Raw genomic sequence first — 18,315 nt, 5'->3', positions numbered from 1 at the left:
TCTCACAGTCTTTAGCGTCCAAGCTGGCTTTGAACTGAGATCCTCAGATGTCAGCCTCCTGAGTAGCTAGGATTACAGGAATGAGCCACTGTACTCTGGCCCACCCAAATTTTATTTTATTATTTTTTTTTGCCAGTCCTGGGCTTGAGCTCAGGGCCTGAGCACTGTCCTTGGACTTTCTCAAGGCTAGAGCTCTACCACTTGAGCCTCAGCACCACTGCCAGCTTTTTTCTATGTATGTGGTACCGAGGAATCGAACTCGGGTCTTCATGCATGCTAGGCAAGCACTTTAACCACTAGGCCAAACTCCCGGCCCCCCACCCAAATTTTAATTAACATGAGGTCTCACAAAGTTCAATTCTCCTAATCTTTCTCCTCCTGAGTAAATGGAATTATAAGCTAAGTTACTTTCCCCAGCCTTTTTTTTTTTTTTTTTAATGCTAAATATTCCTGTGCCTTAAGTTTTTGTTTCTTCTGGAATACATTTTTCTCCTGTACAAACTCTTGTTCTGGCTTAGAATAATTTGCTCCTTTTCAATAAGGATCCTCTCATGAGTTCAAGCCCCAGAACTGGCCAAAAGAGACGGGGATTTTCCTGCCCAGACTGGCTTTGAACCATGATTGCCAGATCTCAACTTGAGTAGCTAGGTAGCTACAATTATAGGTATGAGCCACTAGCACCCAGCTGCAGATATTTTATACCCTTGATGGACTGGATGGTTTCTCTAGTGTTCTCTCTTGAACTCTGGGCCTGGGTGCTGTCCCTGAGCTTGCCAGCTCAAGGCTACTGCTCTACCACTTGAGCCACAGTGCCACCTTCCAATTTTCTGGTGGCTAATTGGAGATGAGAGTCTCAAGGACTTTTCTGCCCAGGCTGGCTTTGACTGTGATCCTCAGATCTCAGCCTCCTGAGTAGCTAGGATAACAGGCGTGAGCCACCAGTGCCTGACTGGGAAACCATTTCTACCTCAGGCCGCTTACAGGAAGAGAAAGAACCTTTTTTTTTTTTTTTTTTTTTGGCCAGTCCTGGGCTTGAGCTCAGGGCCTGAGCACTGTCCTTGGACTTTCTCAAGGCTAGAGCTCTACCACTTGAGCCTCAGCACCACTTCCAGCTTTTTTCTATATATGTGGTACCGAGGAATCAAACCCAGGTCTTTGTGCATGCTAGGCAAGCACTCTACCACTAGGCAAAACTCCCGACCCCCCTTTTTTTCTTTTTTTTTTTTTAATACACAAAAACTTTCAGGAACTTTTTACAAATGGAGGAAAAAAATAAATCAAGACATCTTCCCAAGTGCAACTTCAGGCAGCAACAGTTACCTCTTCCTCTTATATCTGTGAAGAAGAGCAGACGTTAAGATCAAAAAAGAGGAAGCAGCAGTTCTTTCTTGCCATGCAAATGCTCTGCCAGGAGCCCCATCCTCCACCCAGGCAGTCATAAAGGTGGACAGCTCTTCTCCAGCCCCACACGTGCAACCCCTGCTCTCCAACCTCCTCACCGGGACTTAGATTTGAAGTTTCCTCCTCTCCTCTGGTGGGGCAGTCCCAACTGTTTCCTTTCTTCAAAGGAAGGGCTAAGAGAACATGGCAGGCTTAGGACAGGTGCCAGCCCCACCTGACCCCGCCCTGCCCAGCCCCCAGCACTGGGAGGGCCCAGGGCGGGTGCTTCCAGGAGAGACTGCCATTCTGGAAGCCAGGCCCGCCCTTCCGTTGGGAAAGGCCAGGAAGCAAATGGTTTGTCAAAAGCTCAATGACAGCCCTACCCAGCTCGATACTGTTTCAGGGCCTTCTTGCTGGTGTTGGTGAGCTCTTCGTCAAACACCGAGATCTTCTTCTGCTTTTTAGCTGTGCACAGGAAGAATGCATCACACGCAGTCCTCAACAGTCTCCACTCCCACCTCCCCAGCCAGCCCCTGCTCCCAGCATCCAATAATGAAGGACTTGGCCTCCAAACTCCACCCTTCAGGGCAATACACCAATACACCCCCTTACTCAAAAAATGTGGATCACTGTCATTACCCCTCAAATTCCCCCTGCGTATAGCACAGATTTGAGGGAAGGCTCCCTGCTCTCCTACCAGGGCCTCTGGCTGGCTCCTCCTCAGGCATTGCCCTGGCACGCTTGGCTCTGCGGTTCCTCTTGGCCAAGCGCTCAGCAAACATCTGTGACTTGAGGATTTCAAACTGGGACCTTTCCTCTGCCTGGGGAGAAAGGAGCGCTGAGTGCCCAACGCAGCACGTGGCTCCGACTCAGCGCAAGGGGACAAGATCCTAAAGTGGGGCTACTCACTGTCATCTCCCCCTTTTTCTTTACATCCTTCATGAACTTCTTCCTTTTCTTCTTTCCTCTTAAAGCCAAGTCAAACTCCTGCAGGGCCTTGGCAACTGGGATGAGAGGCAAGAGAGGGATTGCAGGGGGCGTGCGGTGCCTTGTCTGATACTACAGAACAGTGTGAAATGACAAGCAGCAGCCACTGCCGCTGGCCACGGCCTGCAGCCCACTATAAACATGCCCGCCCGACACGCTGAGAAGATGAAGACGTGGCCTACTCCTATACCCACTCCCTCCCGCCTAGGTAGTTACAAATCACTTGCTTGTGTATACATGTGTGCCCACATGAACATCTCTACTAAAGCTTGACGTCTTCCCACTTGAGCCACAGCTCCACTTGCAGCTTTTCGTGGATAACGGGAGGAGAGTCTCAGACTTCCCTGCCTAACCTGGCTTCAACGCTCAATCCTCCAATCTCAGCCTCCTTAGTAACTAGGATTATAGATGTGAGAGACTGGCACCTGGCTACAACTTCGTTTAATGTAGAAATAATGTATATATGCCCTTATTTTATTGCCATCAAACAGAGGCATTACTGGTAGAAACTGTACAGAGGGTAGTTCTGAAATCTCTGTGCACAGTTCCTCCCTTAGGGATTACCAAGTGCGTCCACGCTTGTTTCACTGAGACGAGCATCTGTACGAGCCTGTAACAACCCATCAGTACCCTTCAATGGGAGACATGTCACGCAAACAACCATCTGCTCCTACATAACTGTCAGCGTGGCTGTCCTGACTGGATACTGTCCTCTCCAAGCCTGCAGCTGGCTGGTTGCTTTGGAGCTCGGACAGCCATTTCTGTGCAGGCTGTGTTCCACCTGATCGTCCAGGTCTCAGCCTCCCGAGTAGCCAGTATGATAGGCGTGAGCCACTGGCACCCAGCTTCCACCATCTTTCCATGGACACTGTGGTGACAAGTACCTGCTGGAGGCCCTGGTTTAGTTCTTTTGGATGTAGACCTGGGAATAGAACTGCTGAATCTTTGGTAATTCTAGGTTTGGTTGGGTTTTTTTTTTTTTTTTTTTGGAGTCATGGTCTTACTATGTAGCTCAGGCTGGCCTTGAACTTGAGATCATCACACCTTAGCTTCCTAAAAGCTGGATTACAGGTGGGTACCACCAAGCTCAACGCTAATGTGGAGTTTTTCTAAGGAACAACTCTTACATACTTTTTTCTTTCTTCCTCTCTTCTTTGGTCTGGAACCAGCTCCTCTCCGGCTCCTGTTCTTTCGCCTCCTGCCCTTTCTCCAACAGCCGCTTTGCAGTGTTGATCTGTGGGGACAGAGCGAGGATGCCTGCTAATCCCCAGAGCTGCCCCCACTGCCCACAGCGCTGCTGCTAGGAGAGCAGCTCTGAAGGCGGGTGTTGGCCCCTGCTGCACACCTGGGCCTCTGACTGCTGCAGCTCCTTCTCCTCCGCCTCCAGCTGCAGCACTGCATATATATCTTTTTCCATCTTCTCAATCTTGTCCCGGAACTTAAGGATCACATCTGAAGAGAAGAAAATAAGTAGGATTTTGCTGGGCACCAGTGGCTCATGCTTGTAATCCTAGCCACTCAGTAGTTCAAAGTCAGCCTGAAGGAAAGTCCCCATGAGACCCCGATCTCCAATTAACCGGAAGCAGTGCTAGGGCTCAAGTGAACAACTAGCACTGAGCAAAATAAAGAGCTCAGGGACAATACCCAGGTTCTGAGTTTAAGCCCCATAACTGTCCAAAAAAAAGAAAAGTAGTAGGGGGGAGGGAGAGGGAGCAGGCGCTGGCGGCTCATGCCTGTAATCCTAGCTCTCAGGAGGCTGGGCTCTAAGGATTGCTGTTCAAAGCCAGCCCAGGCACTAAAGTCCGTGAGAAAACTGGAAATGGTGCTGTGGCTCAAGGGGTAGGGCACTAGACTTGAGTAGCAGAGAACTCAGGGAAAGTGCCCGGTAAAATTAAGGTGGATGTTTACTGGTATAGGAAGTTATAGTTTTAAGTGGCTCTTCTGTGACATGTCTCCTAAGATCAGAGCATGCAAATAGCTGGAGTTTCAGCTCTTCTGACTCTGAGGCAGGAGGAATGCTCCAGCCTGGGAGTTTGGGAACAGCATGAACATGGCCAGACTCTGCCTCACCATCATCACCATCATCACCATCATCACCATCATCACCAGCACCACCAGCACCACCACCAAAACCACTGTAAGGCTTCCTACTGCGCTGAGTCTTAGTCCAAACTCCTCTAAGAATGGCACTGTCCCCTGTCTACTTTTGAGTTCCAGTCCCCTAGCTCTGGGCCCCCTAGTTGTCCTTCCCAGCTGCTCATACACCAAGCTTGATCCTGCCCCAGATTCAGGGCACACTGCCCGGTCAGTCATGGCTGCCTCACTGACCAGCCTTGGCTCATGCAGCTGCCGAGACCTGTCCCGGGCAGCGTGCTCACGTGCCCACATGCTCTCTGGAGAGGACCCTACGTACCCTGAGGAAGGATCCGGGCCTTCACCGGGGCCTTGGCGGCCTTCACGATCTCCTTCAGCATCTTCCGCTCTTCCTCCCCCACCAGAGACACGGAACGCCCCGCTCTGCCCGCGCGGGCTGTCCGCCCCACGCGGTGCACGTAGTGCTTGATGGTGTTGGGCATCGTGAAGTTGATGACCTGGAAGGTGGGAAAGGAGCTCCCATCACACCAGCCGGGTGACCAGAGGGTGACGGGCAGCCCAGGACGAAAGAGCGACGCAGGAGGATCAGCTCACCGTCTTAACCCCCTCGATGTCAAGTCCACGGGCTGCCACATCCGTGGCCACAAGGACGTCAATCTGTTCATCTTTAAAGCGCCTAGAAAGAACCACAGAGGGCCTGGCTCAGGCCTGAGCCAGCAGCACCGCGGGACAGTCGCCACACACCACGTGGGGGACAGTGTTGTGTTGTCTTCTATAGCCCGGTGGGTACAGGAGAGAGGACTCGGCTCCAGCCCACCCAGTGAAGACGGGCTCTACATGCTCGCCCAGTCACCAGTTACTCCTCATCTGGGACCCACGCCTTTCTGGGAAGGTGGCCCTGGTGCCGCAGGACCGTCATCTAGAGCGGGAGCTGCACACACCACACGCAGCCTTCCCTCGCTCAGGTGTGGCACTGCTCAGGGACAGCCGTGGCCCTCCCCTTCCCCTACCCCCTCCCCTGGCCCAAGAGCATCCTGGGCCATCTCCCACACGTGGAAGGTGGAGTTCTACATGAGTCTAGGATCCCAGCTTACGGTGCTCAGGGCCTCACCACACAGCCCATGTGAGTCTCCTGCCTAAGCCCCTGAGTGCAGGGATTATAGTTGGGCACTACTACAGCCAACCAAAAAAGATTTCTTTTTATTGGGGGGGAGGGGGTCCAGTCCTTGAACTCAGGGCATGGGCTCTGTCCCTGAACTTCTTTTGTACATGGCTAGCCACTCTGCCACTGGAGCCACTTCTGGCTATTTCTATATACGTGGTACTGAGGGACTGGACCCAGGGCTTCGTGCATGCTAGGCACGTGCTGTAACACTGAGCCACAATCCAACCCCACTCTCCTCCAAAAAAATTTTTGTTTGTGACAGGCTCTTGCCTCGTGAGCCTCCTGCCTCAGCTGCTAGTACTGAGAGGCAGCAGCCTCACCAGCCTCAGCTCAACTATTTAAGGGAGGGTATCGAGCTAGCTACACTCCGGCTATACCTCTAGCCTAACGCCTAGGCCCCTATTTTCCCACGATGAGGTGAGGAAGCCATCTAGGGGCCTAACAGGGAAGCGGGGAGCTGCAGTCCCACCCCACAGTACCGGAGCGCCTCCAGCCGCTGCGTCTGCGACAAATTGCCATGGAGCTCGCCCACCTGCAGGCCCAGGAGCCCAAGCAGGATGTGCATGCGGTGTGCCTGCTTCTTGGTCTGGGTGAACAGCATCACGTGGTCAGGGAAGGTTCTCGTCAGCAGAGCTGATGGGGAGAAAAGTGAGCCAGCACGGGGCAGAGAGGCCTGGGCCCTGCTCCCACAGAGCTCCCACGCCAGGGCAAAGAGAGAAAAAAAAGAAAGCCAGTCCCCAAGGTGGCGAATGTCTTAACAAGTGAAATGGCAAGAGCAAGGAGCTGAGTGAGGCAACAGTCCAGGCAACACACCACAGCACCTGCAGGGACAGGCATGCGCAGTGTGGGGGCTTCAGGAGGACAGCGGCAGAGTAGGAGAGGCAAGGCTGGATGAGCAAGGACTGAAGGACAGCATCGAGTGGCTGCATGAGGACACAAGCCAAGCGCCCTCTTGGGTGTTGACACCCATGAGATCCAGGGTTCAGGCCTGCCCTGGGACTCACCAGCCACAATGGCTTCCCGGTCCCCTTCTCGGTTAGGCCGGATCCGTACAAATTCCTGCCGCAGGAATGGAGCCACGTCCGTGTTGCTGTTCACAAATATCCGGACGGGATTCTTCAAGGAGACAGAAGCCAGATCTTTCACCTGCAGAGCACAAAGCCCCTGATGTCAGCTCTGTGCGAGAAATGGGGAAGGAGGCCAGGCAAGGGGGCCTCGTCAGACCCGCGTGCACATCTGACCCACAGCCACCCTGTGGCCCACCTCGTCCGTCATGGTGGCTGAGAAGAGCATGGTCTGGCGGTGATGGGAACACAGGCGGATAATCTCCTTCATCTGCTCCTCGAAGTACTCGTCCAGCATCCTGCAGCACACGGGCAGGGTGTGGTGAGCACCAGGGACCTACACTGACCCACAGGGGCTGACATGGCTGCCCTGTACTGAACACTCTTCTACTTATTTATGATGGTGCTTACTGTGGTTCTACCCTCTCCCCAAGTTTCATCAAGAACTAGGCCACGGGCCGGGAGTTTGGCCTAGTGGTTAAAGTGCTTGCCTAGCATGCATGAAGACCCGGGTTCGATTCCGCGGTACCACATACACAGAAAAAAGCCGGAAGTGGTGCTGAGGCTCAAGTGGTAGAGCTCTAGCCTTGAAAGGACAGTGCTCAGGCCCTGAGCTCAAGCCCAGGACTGGCAAAAAAAAAAAAAAAAAAAAGAACTAGGCCACATCCTCTGTCTCTTTGTGAGTGCTGAGCCATCCGTAAGTAGGGAAGATGTGAGATGCCTCACCCCAAATGTCTCCCCACACACTGGAGGACAAGGACCTTCTGTGTGCCAGTGTCATCACACCTGAAGACACTTCAGTGTCAGAGCAGGCCATGCCCAAACTTCTTGAACCTAGAAAATGAAATGTAATGGCCGTAGCCTGAGAACTACAACTCCCGAGCAGGAAGTAGCGCATCGAGAAGAGGCTCCTTGGCCTTGTTCATACCCTGGCTCTTGTCTCGTGCCCTGGGACTGGATTCTGATAAACTGCCAGGGTGACAAGGCTGTCCCATGCAGAGGGAGCAGCCACAACAGGCACAGAGCAAAAATGAAGGTGAATAGAGACGCAGATGGCTCTAACAGCTGGGCCTGAACAAGTGGGCAGAGCAAGCCTCAAAAAGAGGCAGTGACGCCAGGTTTTAGTGGCTCACACCTATAATGCTAGAGGTCAGAGGATCATGGTTTGAAGCCAACCCAGACAGGAGAGTCCATGAGACTCTAAGTCCAGTGAAGTAACAGATAACCAGAAGTGGCGTTGTGGCTCAAAAAGTGGCAGAGTGCTGGGCTGGGAGCATAGCTTAGTGGTAGAGTGATTGCCTAGCATGTACGAAGCCCTTGATTCGATGCCTGAGTATCACATACTCAGAAAAGGCTGGAAGTGGTGCTGCTGCTGAAGTGGCAGAGTGCTAGCACTGAACAAAAAGTGTCCAAGGACAGTGCCCTGAGTTCAAGCCCTAGGACTGGCAAAAAAAAAAGTGGTAGAGTACCAGCCTTGAGCATAAACGCTCAGGGGACAGCACTCAGGCCTCCAGAGTTTAAGCACTATGACTGGAGAAAAAAAAAAAAAGTAGACAGTGAAGGCATGAGGGGTAGAGGCTTATGAAGGCCTGTCTGGTCTTTAAGTTCCTTTCACGTGACACCCAGTCTACTCTGTGCTCACTGCACTCACCCCAACCCCATACCCAGCGTGAGTCGCTTATCCAGATCAGACATGGAAGGAAGAGGTAAGTACAAGGCACCTGACTTGTCTTAACTGTCTTTTGCAGAAAGACAGAAAACAGGCCAGAAAATGGGGCTAAACCTGCCCAGAGGCCCACGTGGGTGCTGAGGTGCATCATACACCCATGCCTGAGAGCCCCACGCGCCAAGGGCGGTTCCCAGTCCCCACTCCAGGTGCACCTGTCCGCCTCGTCCAGGATGAGCACCTCGATGCTGCTGAGGTGGAAGGAAGGGCAGTTGTGGAGGTGATCGATGAGCCGGCCGGGGGTGGCGATGAGGACGTCGGGGGCTGCCCGCAGTGCTGCTTCCTGAGACTTCACATCCAGGCCTCCTGCAAAGGGAGCAAGAGTCCAGGCAGCCGTCAGAGCGGCCCAAACACGCACCACCTGTCTTGGGCTCGTGCCACATGCATGATAACGGGACTGACTGGCCTATGTGGGCTTAAAACATATTCAGGTTCCAGAAGAGAGTGACCAGTAACATCCAGGATTGGAAGCGGCAGCTGTGAGAATTGAACACACAATGCCTCTGCACATGGCAAGTCACCTTCCACTCCCAATGGCACAGGAGGGTGAACCGCAAGAGAGACAAGGCTAAATTTAACCCTGCGAAATTCTGCCCCAAATCATAGCTGACTCATTCTTCATGTCAAGAAGAAATGTGACCCTGAGTGGGTTCAGTATCAGGAAAACTTTCCTTCATAGTTTTTAAGTTTCATTCTTCAAGACTATCTCACTGAAATCTACACACACATACAATGCCCCTTGCCTGCACCCTCTCGTCTTGTGCAGAAATGACAACCCATTTCTAAGTGGATTCAATCGACACCAGGCCTCTCCGGGTACCCACCAGCATCAAGTCTCATGTCCTGGGGGCCAGGAACTCACCCACAGTCAGGCAGGTGGTGATGTTGCAGAACTGAGCCAGCTGCCTGGTGACCGAGTGTACCTGGATGCCCAGCTCACGGGTGGGCACCAGCACCAGCACCCGGGTGACCGGGGCCTGGCGGGGCTTGTAGATGAGACGCTCCAAGATGGGGAGGGCAAAGGCTGCGGTTTTACCTGGAGGGAGGCAGAGGATGATGGGGAGGGTGAGACTCTCTCCTACTGAGCATGGAAAACCCTCAAGTCTACCCATGAGAAAGAGGGACAACTCAGTGTGCCATTTTTAACACAGTGTCCGGTAAGGATGTTGTTGGCATTTGTTCCCTCTTTGTCCCTCTATCTCTGTGCTTCCCCTTACACCCTTCACCCTTACACTTTTTATACAGTTCAAGAAGCCACGCGTTAGGAAGGTGGATTAGTAGTAGAGTGCTTACCTTGCCTGTATGAAACCCTGGGTTTGATTCCTCAGTACCACATATGCAGAAAAAGCCGAAAGTGGTGCTGTGCGGCTCAAGTGGCAAAGCACTAGCCTTGAGCAAAAGAAGCTCAGGGACAGTGCTCGGGCCCTGAGTTTAAGACCCAAGACTGGCAGGGGGGAAAAAAAGCCAGCCCTATTTAGCACACTGCCCTTTGTGAAGTCCACCTGGAGCCCTTCTGAGGGCATGCCACCTCTGCACTCAGCCTGGACCGCATGCTCTCACCTGTCCCCGTGGCTGCACAGGCACAGATGTCCTTCCCCAAAAGACCTATGGGAATGCAGGCTTTCTGGATCGGGGTGGGCTGCTTGAAGCCCATGGCTGTAATGGCCTAAGGAGAGAAGAAAAGTGAACGTAAGCAGGCAGCAAGGCACTGAACAGGAGGAGATAACCCAAGGATGGCCAGGTGGGTGGTAACCTCAGTCCTCACTTGCCCACTTGGACTGCGGGCCCCCAGCACAAGGCACTGATCAAGCACTCAGAGGAGGAAGCAGAAGAAAATCCCTGCCTCTCACAGGAATCTCATGGTCTAGTAGAAAGAAACAGACTGAAGGCCAGGTACAGCGGTTCATGACTATACTCCCAGCTACAGAGGAGGCAGAGGTCAAGAGCACCTCAGTGTGTGGCCAGCCTTAGAAAACTGCTCACCATCGTGTCTACCAAGCTTCTATCACTAAAGCTACACAGCAACACAGGTAGGAGAACCCAGGTCTAAGCTGGACCAGAGAGGGAAAATAATAACTAAAGCAAAAAGGACTACAGGCATGGCTCAAGTGGTAGACCCTGCTGGCAAGTGCAAGGCCCTCAATTCAAAACCCTCCATATTGCAAAAAAAAACCCAAAACACCACAGATCAGAGCCGGGAATTTGGCCTAGTGGTAGAGCACACACAAAGTCCTGGGTTCAAATCCTCGGTATCACATACATAGAAATATCCAGGAGTGGTGCTGTGCCTCAACTGGTAGAGCTCTAGTCTTGAGAAAGCCCAAGGACAGTGCTCAGGCTCTGAGTTTAAGCCCAGGACTGGGGGAGGGGGAGGCAAACATCTGTCACATGGGATAAATGCTAGCAACAAGTGCAGGAGTGAAGGTGGCCAGAAATGGGGAAGGTACCTCAGGACCCTGGAGCACACCAAGACTCCTGGAAGAGAAGGCTTCCAGAGGCAACAGCAAGGACAGGGTGGGCAGGGCAGAACGAGAGGGAAGGGATGTCACTGGCCGGGCCAGGAGGAGCACAGCGCTGAAAGTGTAAGGACTCCACTTTCCACCCAGGGGAGGTGGAGCTATGGGGGCTGTGGCAGCTGAGCAGAGAGCAGAGGTGAAAGAGGCTTAAGGGGGAGCAGGAGTCCAGGGGGGCCACTACCTTCAGAAGAGGCCGAGACAGGTTCATGTCCTGGAAGGAGAGGCTCTCGTCATACTGAGAGGCATCCTCAAAGAATCCCCCCGCTTCCTGCACAAGAGGTCAGAAAACACACAAGAAAAATTCATGAAGCAAATCAATCACCTCATTAATTAGCTTTCGTTACCGAAAAGGTTCACAAACCCACACGCACCTGTCCCTTCTTCTTCCTCTTCCGCTCCTTCACTTTGAGTGTATCTACCAAGAAAAACACAGTAAGAATGGTGGCTCACTCTGCAGGACACCTGTTTGAAGGCCTCCAAGGGGCTTCCGACAGTCTTCCGTTCAGTGAGGACTCTATGGCCCCCAGGTGAAAGGTTGGACAGGAAGCAATTGGCAGGTATGTTACGGAGACGAGGCTCTTAAGCCTGGGTTATGTTACCACGTAACACTTCACCATGACTTCTTCCAGAAAGGAAAAAAACACTGAAACCCAATGCCAGCGACTCACCCCTGACATCCTAGCATCAGGAGGCTGAGCTCTAAGGATTGTGGTTCAAAACCAACCTGGGCAAGAAAGTCTATGAGACATCTCCAATTAACCCCCATACGAAACCCCAGAAGTGGAGTTGTAGCTCAAGTGGTCCAGTGCCAGATTTGAATAAAAAACAGAGGGAGGGGACTGGGAGTTTGGCCTAGTGGTAGACTGCTTGCCTAGCATGCATGAAGACCCGGGTTCGATTCCTGGTACCACATACATAGAAAAAAGCCAGAAGTGGTGCTGAGGCTCAAGTGGTAGAGCTCTAGCCTTGAGAAAGTCCAAGGACAGTGCTCAGGCCCTGAGCTCAAGCCCAGGGAGGAGCATGAGCTCCTGAGCTCAAGCCCCAGTACCGCCACACACAAACAAAAATACTGAGCGACCACTCCATAGTTGCACAGATGAACCTGGCTCCTGAGTGCACTGCCCGCAAAGGGTGACAACCTGACACCATCCCTAAGAGAAGGGGAAGCCAACGCAGAAAGCAGTCAAGGCATAGCAGGGAGACACTCCAGCAGAGGAGGCAGCAGCAGTCACAATGTGAAGACACAGATTTCACCCCTTCCTGGCCCCACGTCTGACCCGCTTTGGTGAGGACTTTCTCGTCAGCTGAAGAGTAGTCGCTCTCTGGCTCTTCATCGGCAGAGTCTTCATCCTTGCCTCCGCCGTCCTCCGGCTCCTCAGGACCACCACCCACACTAGCTTCTTTCTCCTCCGACTTCCCAGACTTGACTTCTTTCTCCTAGAGATGAATGTAAATAAAGACTGGATAGCTAGGCAATGGTACCTCACATCTGCAAGCCTAGTTACTTCATCCAGAGGCTGAGATCTGAAGAGCACAGTTCAAAGCCAGCCCAGGCAGAAAAGTCTGTGAGACCATGAACTCCAATTAATCAGCAAAAAGCTAGAAATGGAGCTGTGGCTCAAGAGGTAGAGTTTAAAAAGAGAAAAAAAAGCTAAGGGAGAGGAGAACAAGGCCCTAAGTTCAAGCCCCAGTACTAGCACCAAATAATAAATGTGGAAGGAAGGAAGGAAGGAAGGAAGGAAGGAAGGAAGGAAGGAAGGAAGGGGAAGAGAAGAGAAGGGAAGGGGAAGAGAAGGGAAGGGAAGGGGAAAGGGAAGAGGAGAAGGGAATGGGAAGGGAAGGGAAAGGGAAAGAAGGAAAAGGGAAGGAAAGGGAAGGGAAGGAAAGGGGAGGGAAGGCAAGGGGAAGGAAAGGGGGGAAGGAAAGGGGAGGGAAGGCAAGGGGAAGGAAAGGGGAGGGAAGGCAAGGGGAAGGAAAGGGGAGGGAAGGCAAGGGGAAGGAAAGGGGAGGGAAAGAAAGGGGAGGGGAGGAGGAAGGAAGGCAGGCAGGCACTAGGCAGGTGGGCAGGCTAAAGATTTCAGACAGTATGCTCCCAGAGAGAAGACCCAGCTGTGCCAACCCCCATCTGGGCTTAAAGGAAACTAACTAGCAGGGGCAGCTCAGGTCCCAACCTGGAGCAGATGCTGCCTTTCTCACCTCTGCTTTCCTTTTCTTCCGCACCTTCTCAATCTTCTCATCTAATGTAGTGGCTGCTCTCTGCATATAAAAACAGAGCAAAAAGAAATACACAATCAAGAGTTGGGCACTGGTACGGAGGGAAATGGGGACAAAAACATGAGAAGGGGTATCAATGTGTGGTATGAAGGAATGCACCTGCTATCTGGCGAATATAACTGTAGCCCTTTTATTAATTACAATTTTTTAAAAAGCAAAAAAAAAAAAAAGAAGTTGGGCACTGCCTATAACCCTAGCTACTCAGAAGGCTAGATCTGAGAATCACAGTTCAAAGTCAGTGCAAGCAAGAAAGTCATGAGTCTTATTACCAATTAACCACCAGAAAACTGGAAGTGTCACTGTGGCTCTAAATATAGAGTTACTGGCCTTGAGCACAGAAGAGCTCAGGGGACAGCACCCAGCACTGAGATAAAGTCCATGACCAACAAAAACAAAAAGTTTAAGATTGGGCCAGGAGTTTGGCCTAGTAGTAGAGTGCCTGCCTAGCAAGTACGAAGACCCACGTTCAATTTCTCAGTACCACATACATAGAAAAAGCCAAAAATGGTGCTGTGGCTCAAGTGGTAGAGCTCTAGCCTTGAGAAAGTTCAAGGACAGTGCTCAGACCTGAGCTCAAGCCCCAGAACTGGCAAAAAACAACCTTTAAGATTGCCAAGAATCAATTTAGAATAGAAGGCAGTTACTATTTAAAACTATATCAAAAGATATAACCACCAAGGCACCAGTGACTCATACCCAAAGTCTAGCTACTCAGGAGACTAATATCTGAAGATCACAATTCAAATCCGGCCCAGGCAGAAAAGTCCCTGTGAGACTTTTATCTCCAATTAACCATTCAAAAACTAGAAATGGCACTGTGACTCAAGTGGTAAAGCACTAGCCTTGAACACAAAGAGGCTCAGGAACAGCACTCAGGCTCTGAGTTCAAACCCTACAACTGATCAGAAAAAAAATATATATATATAATATTATACTATATATAATATTGTAAATATATATATATATGTATATATATCAACAGCCAGTCACCAGTAATTATAGCTATTCAAGTCAGCCAGAGAATGAAGTCTGGGCCATCCTATTGGATTCTTATTTCCAATTAACCACCAAAAAATCAGAAGTGGAGCTGTGGCTCAAGTACTAGAGCACAAGCCTTGAATTAAAAAAAGCTAAGCTATTCAGGAAGCTAAGATTGGAGTATCCTGGTTCAAGGCAGCTGGGACAGAAAACAGAACAGGAAAGTCCATAAGCCTATTATCTCAATTAAACTACCAAAAAACAAAAAGAAAAACAAAAACCCAAGTAGAGCCATAGGATAGTGGCCAGGCCCTGAGCTTCTTGGGCCACAGCTCCACTTCCAGCCCTTTCTGTTTATGTAGCACTAAGGAATAGAACCCAGGGCTTCATGCATGCTGGGCAAGTACTCTACCACTAAGCCACATTCCCAGCCCTAAAATATTTTTTATACTTCTACATGTCACTTGAGACTAATGACTAATGTTTGTGACTAAAGTCGGCAATATCCACTTCACAGCATTTTATCCTTTAGCATTAAACAGGACAATGGGTTCTCTTTGACCTCCTCTCCCAGGATTAGGTCTTGAGCCCCACTGTCCAACATCAACAGGCCACAGCCTGGCACTGTCCATCACTGCCTCACCTTCTTCTTGAGCTGGCTCATGACATCAGCCAGGGCCCAGCTATCATCGTACATGCCTTCCTTCTCAGTGAAAACAAAGTCAGGGTTGAAATCAGCACTGCGATTCTTCTGCAGGGCCTTCTGCTTCCTGCCCAGCACAATGGGCCCCTGGAAGGTGAGAGGCAAGTGAATATGGGACACAGTTGGAAGACCAGCAGAATAGGAAGAAGGAAAGAGGGGGTTCCCAAAAGACAAGAGAAATACCCACAGCTGGGCATCAGTGGCTCATGCCTATAATCCTATCTACTCAGGAGGCAAAGATCTGAGGATTACAATTCAAAGCCAGGAAAGTCCATGAGATAAAAACCTCGAATTAACTATCAAAAAGCTAGAAATGAGGGGTAACGTTGTCCAAAAGGAAATGTACTCTTGGGGCCGGGAGTTTGGCCTAGTGGTTAAAGTGCTTGCCTAGCATGCACAAAGACCCGGGTTCGATTCCTCGGTACCACGTACCTAGAAAAAAGCCGGAAGTGGTGCTGAGGCTCAAGTGGTAGAGCTCTAACCTAGAGAAAGTCCAAGGACAGTGCTCAGGCCCTGAGCTCAAGCCCAGGACTGGCAAAAAAAAAAAAAAAAAAAAAAGAAATGTACTCTTTACCTGACTTATGTAACTGTAACCCCTCAGTACATTGGCATTATAATAACAATAAGAAAAATTAAGCCAGAAATGGTGCTGTGACCCAAAGTGGTAGAGCAACTAGTCTTGAGCACAAAAGCTCAGGGATCGTGCCAAGGCCAAGTTCAAGCCCCAGGACCAGAACAAAACAAAACAAAAAAAAAAAAAAAAAAGGAGGGGATGGAGGGGAAGAAATACATAAGGCAAAAGTGGAAGAAACAGGTAACAACAAGAAAATGACTCATCTACAGTTGTCCTGGGAGATTTTTAACACACTCCTACCAGTAAGTAAATGCTCAAAAAGACCCCAAATTAGTCAAGTCTGTGGAGATTCTAACGGATATAACTCTGATAAACACACAGAGAACACTTCACCTGCCACTAGAAAATGCATGAGCACCTAAAAAAGCCAACCTCACAAGAACACAGACAACAGCGGTGTCCAGAAGCTGGGTATGGGGAAATGGGGAGCTGTTAAGTCACAACAGTACAAACTTTCAGTTAAAGGAGACTATGTTCCAGAAATCTAGCATACAACACAGTGACTACAGTTACAATGTATTATGAACCTGATTTGAAATATTCTCATGTCAAAAAAAAAAAAAAGCCAAAGCTAGGTGAGGCGACAGTTGTGTCGACTAAGCTGACTGTAGAGATCATTTCACAAAGCACACGCACGCCTGCCCTGGATTTATGGAAGAGGACTCGTCAATCTCACCTCATTAAAACTACACAAGGCCTGCGGCTGAAGTGAAAGACACTGGGAGGAGTCCGGACGGAGGACTGGAGGGGGGGGAGTGTGGAAGGCAGAGGCCTGGCAAAGGCTCAGCGGGGCTCGCGGAGCCCCGGGTGGGTGAGGAGGACAAAGCTGTCAAGACGACGCCGGGCTCGGGTTTGGACGGGAAGGGGAGGTGAGGGCTGCGCTCTGCAGAGCCCGGGGGCCACGGCAGGCGGCCCATCACCCGGCGTCACGTCGGTGGCACCGCACTCCCGGGGGAGCTTCAGGCGCAGGGCGCCCCGGGCTGTCCCCCGGACACACCGGCCGGAAGAGCACACGCGTGGACCTCCACAGCCAGGCCGAGCGCGGGCCCAGGCAGGGCCGGGCGGGCTCGGGGGAGAGCCGGGGGTCCCGGAAGGCCCTGCCCAAAGGACACCAAACATCCGTCCCCGCCCGGCCCACACCTCCTCCTCGTCGTCTCCGGAGTCGGACTCGGACTCCACCGGCACCTCTTCATCCTCGGCGATGGTCCCAATCAGACCTAAGTCGGCCAGCATGCTGACCAGCCGCCGCTTCCGGAAGTGAGGGCGGCGCGCCGAGCGGACCGCCCCTTCACGTCCCGCTACCTCCTCAGTGCGCACGCGTCACGCCTCACTTCCGCTCGAGGAAGAACGGCCCACACACCGCCACCACAGCTCCAGAGTGCGCATGCGGACAGGGGCGTGGTTTCCGCGGTGACGTCAAAGGGGCGGGGCTGTAGCCCAGAAGGAAACTCCATTGTCTTCGAAAGCAGTAGTTACAAGTCTAAAACGCGGGCGTCCGCGGCTCACGCCCGGCATCCCAGCTACTCAGGAGGCTGAGAGCTGAGGATCGTGGTTCAAAGCCAGCCTGGGCTTATCTTCAATAAACTAGTCAGAAAAGACCCGAAGTGGAGCTGTGGCTCAAGTGGTGGCAGCGCTAGCCTTGACCGAAGGGCTCAGGGACACTGCAGGGCCCTGAGTTCAGGCTCAAGACAGACCAAAAAAAGGGAGTCTGAAGCCCCGGGTTCGATTCCTCGGTATCCCATCAACAGAAAAAGCTGGCTTGAGCAAAAGCGGCTCAAGGACAGCGCCCAGGCCCAGAGTTCAAGCCCCAGGACTGGCACCGAAAAAGTCTAAACAGGTGCTTTGATGATAACTGAAAAATACATATTTGTGAACAAAAAAAATTTGACAGGATACCTGGGTGGCAGAAAGAAAAATGAGCACTTATTTAACCCGGTGTCAATAATGATCAAGTCACTAATTCAACCCTTACAGTCCCAGTTTGGAGGTAACATTACTTTTGTCATTTTAGAGATAAGGAGACTGAGATTGAAAGAAGGAAGTTCCCAAGTGGGATTGTGGCTTAGAGGTAGGGCAGTAGCTTTGAGCTGAAGAGGCCAGAGTTCAAGCCCCACAACCAACCAAAAAAAAAAAAATTGCATGGGGAGTTTGGCCTAGTGGGTGCTTAGCTAGCATGCATTAAGATCTGGGTTCAATTCCTCAGTACCACATACACAGAAAAAGCCAGAAGTGGTACTGTGGCCCAAGTGTAGCGCTCTAGCCTTGAGAAAGCCCAACAACAGTGTTCAGGCCCTGAGTTCAAACCCTATGGCTGGCAATTAAAAAAAAGAAAAGGATGGAGGAGGAGTAAGGAAGGAAGGAAGGAATGAAGGAAGGTAGGAAGGAAGGAGTTCCTAAGTCACCCAGCTGTTTAATAACAGCCAAGAGTGTAATCCAGGCAGAGGCTTCAGGTTCTCAGGAAAGGCCAGTCTACCTCTCATTTGTTTGTAGACATCTTAGACTACCTACTGTAGTCACCTACTCCCTACCCTTCCCTTTCAAATGAGCATTTTTCTGCTTGCCAAAGTCATGTATGTATCATGAAGTGAGTTTCCTTGTTTTTTTAATTCTATTCATCTTAAGGTACATATGTACAACCATTAATTATATTCAAAATACACAAACTTCACCAGTGTTTCCAAAACTGACCAATCACCCAAACAGAAAGCTTGCAACCCTTAAGCAACAGCTCTAATCAATTTCCCATGTCTATAAATGAATATTTCTTTTAAGATCTCAATATTTATCCTTTGGG

At 51.1% G+C, this 18,315-nt stretch overlaps 1 protein-coding gene across 1 annotated transcript; it reads right to left on the bottom strand.

The window, feature by feature from the left end:
* Nucleotides 1-84: 84 nt before the first annotated feature.
* On the bottom strand, nt 85-16,786 carry Ddx27 (DEAD-box helicase 27). The gene is made up of 21 exons (XM_090352500.1): nt 16,662-16,786; nt 14,828-14,974; nt 13,129-13,188; nt 12,210-12,369; nt 11,304-11,347; nt 11,114-11,200; nt 9,977-10,082; nt 9,279-9,452; nt 8,572-8,722; nt 6,890-6,989; nt 6,631-6,772; nt 6,106-6,259; nt 5,056-5,137; nt 4,781-4,958; nt 3,713-3,819; nt 3,499-3,601; nt 2,290-2,384; nt 2,078-2,201; nt 1,764-1,845; nt 1,500-1,574; nt 85-1,335 (listed from the first exon to the last, which is right to left on the bottom strand). The coding sequence occupies exons 1-21, from the start codon at nt 16,752-16,754 to the stop codon at nt 1,317-1,319; spliced, it is 2,283 nt and encodes a 760-aa protein (XP_090208626.1). The 5' UTR covers nt 16,755-16,786; the 3' UTR covers nt 85-1,316.
* Between the last annotated feature and the right edge of the window lie 1,529 nt (nt 16,787-18,315).

This window comes from Megascapheus bottae, chromosome 18, assembly GCF_031878675.1.
Source record: "Megascapheus bottae isolate mThoBot1 chromosome 18, mThoBot2.hap1, whole genome shotgun sequence".
In the NCBI taxonomy this organism is placed as follows: domain Eukaryota; kingdom Metazoa; phylum Chordata; class Mammalia; order Rodentia; family Geomyidae; genus Megascapheus; species Megascapheus bottae.
The sequence above is the reverse complement of the archived record's forward strand: the minus strand, read 5'-3'. Positions and strand labels throughout refer to the sequence as shown.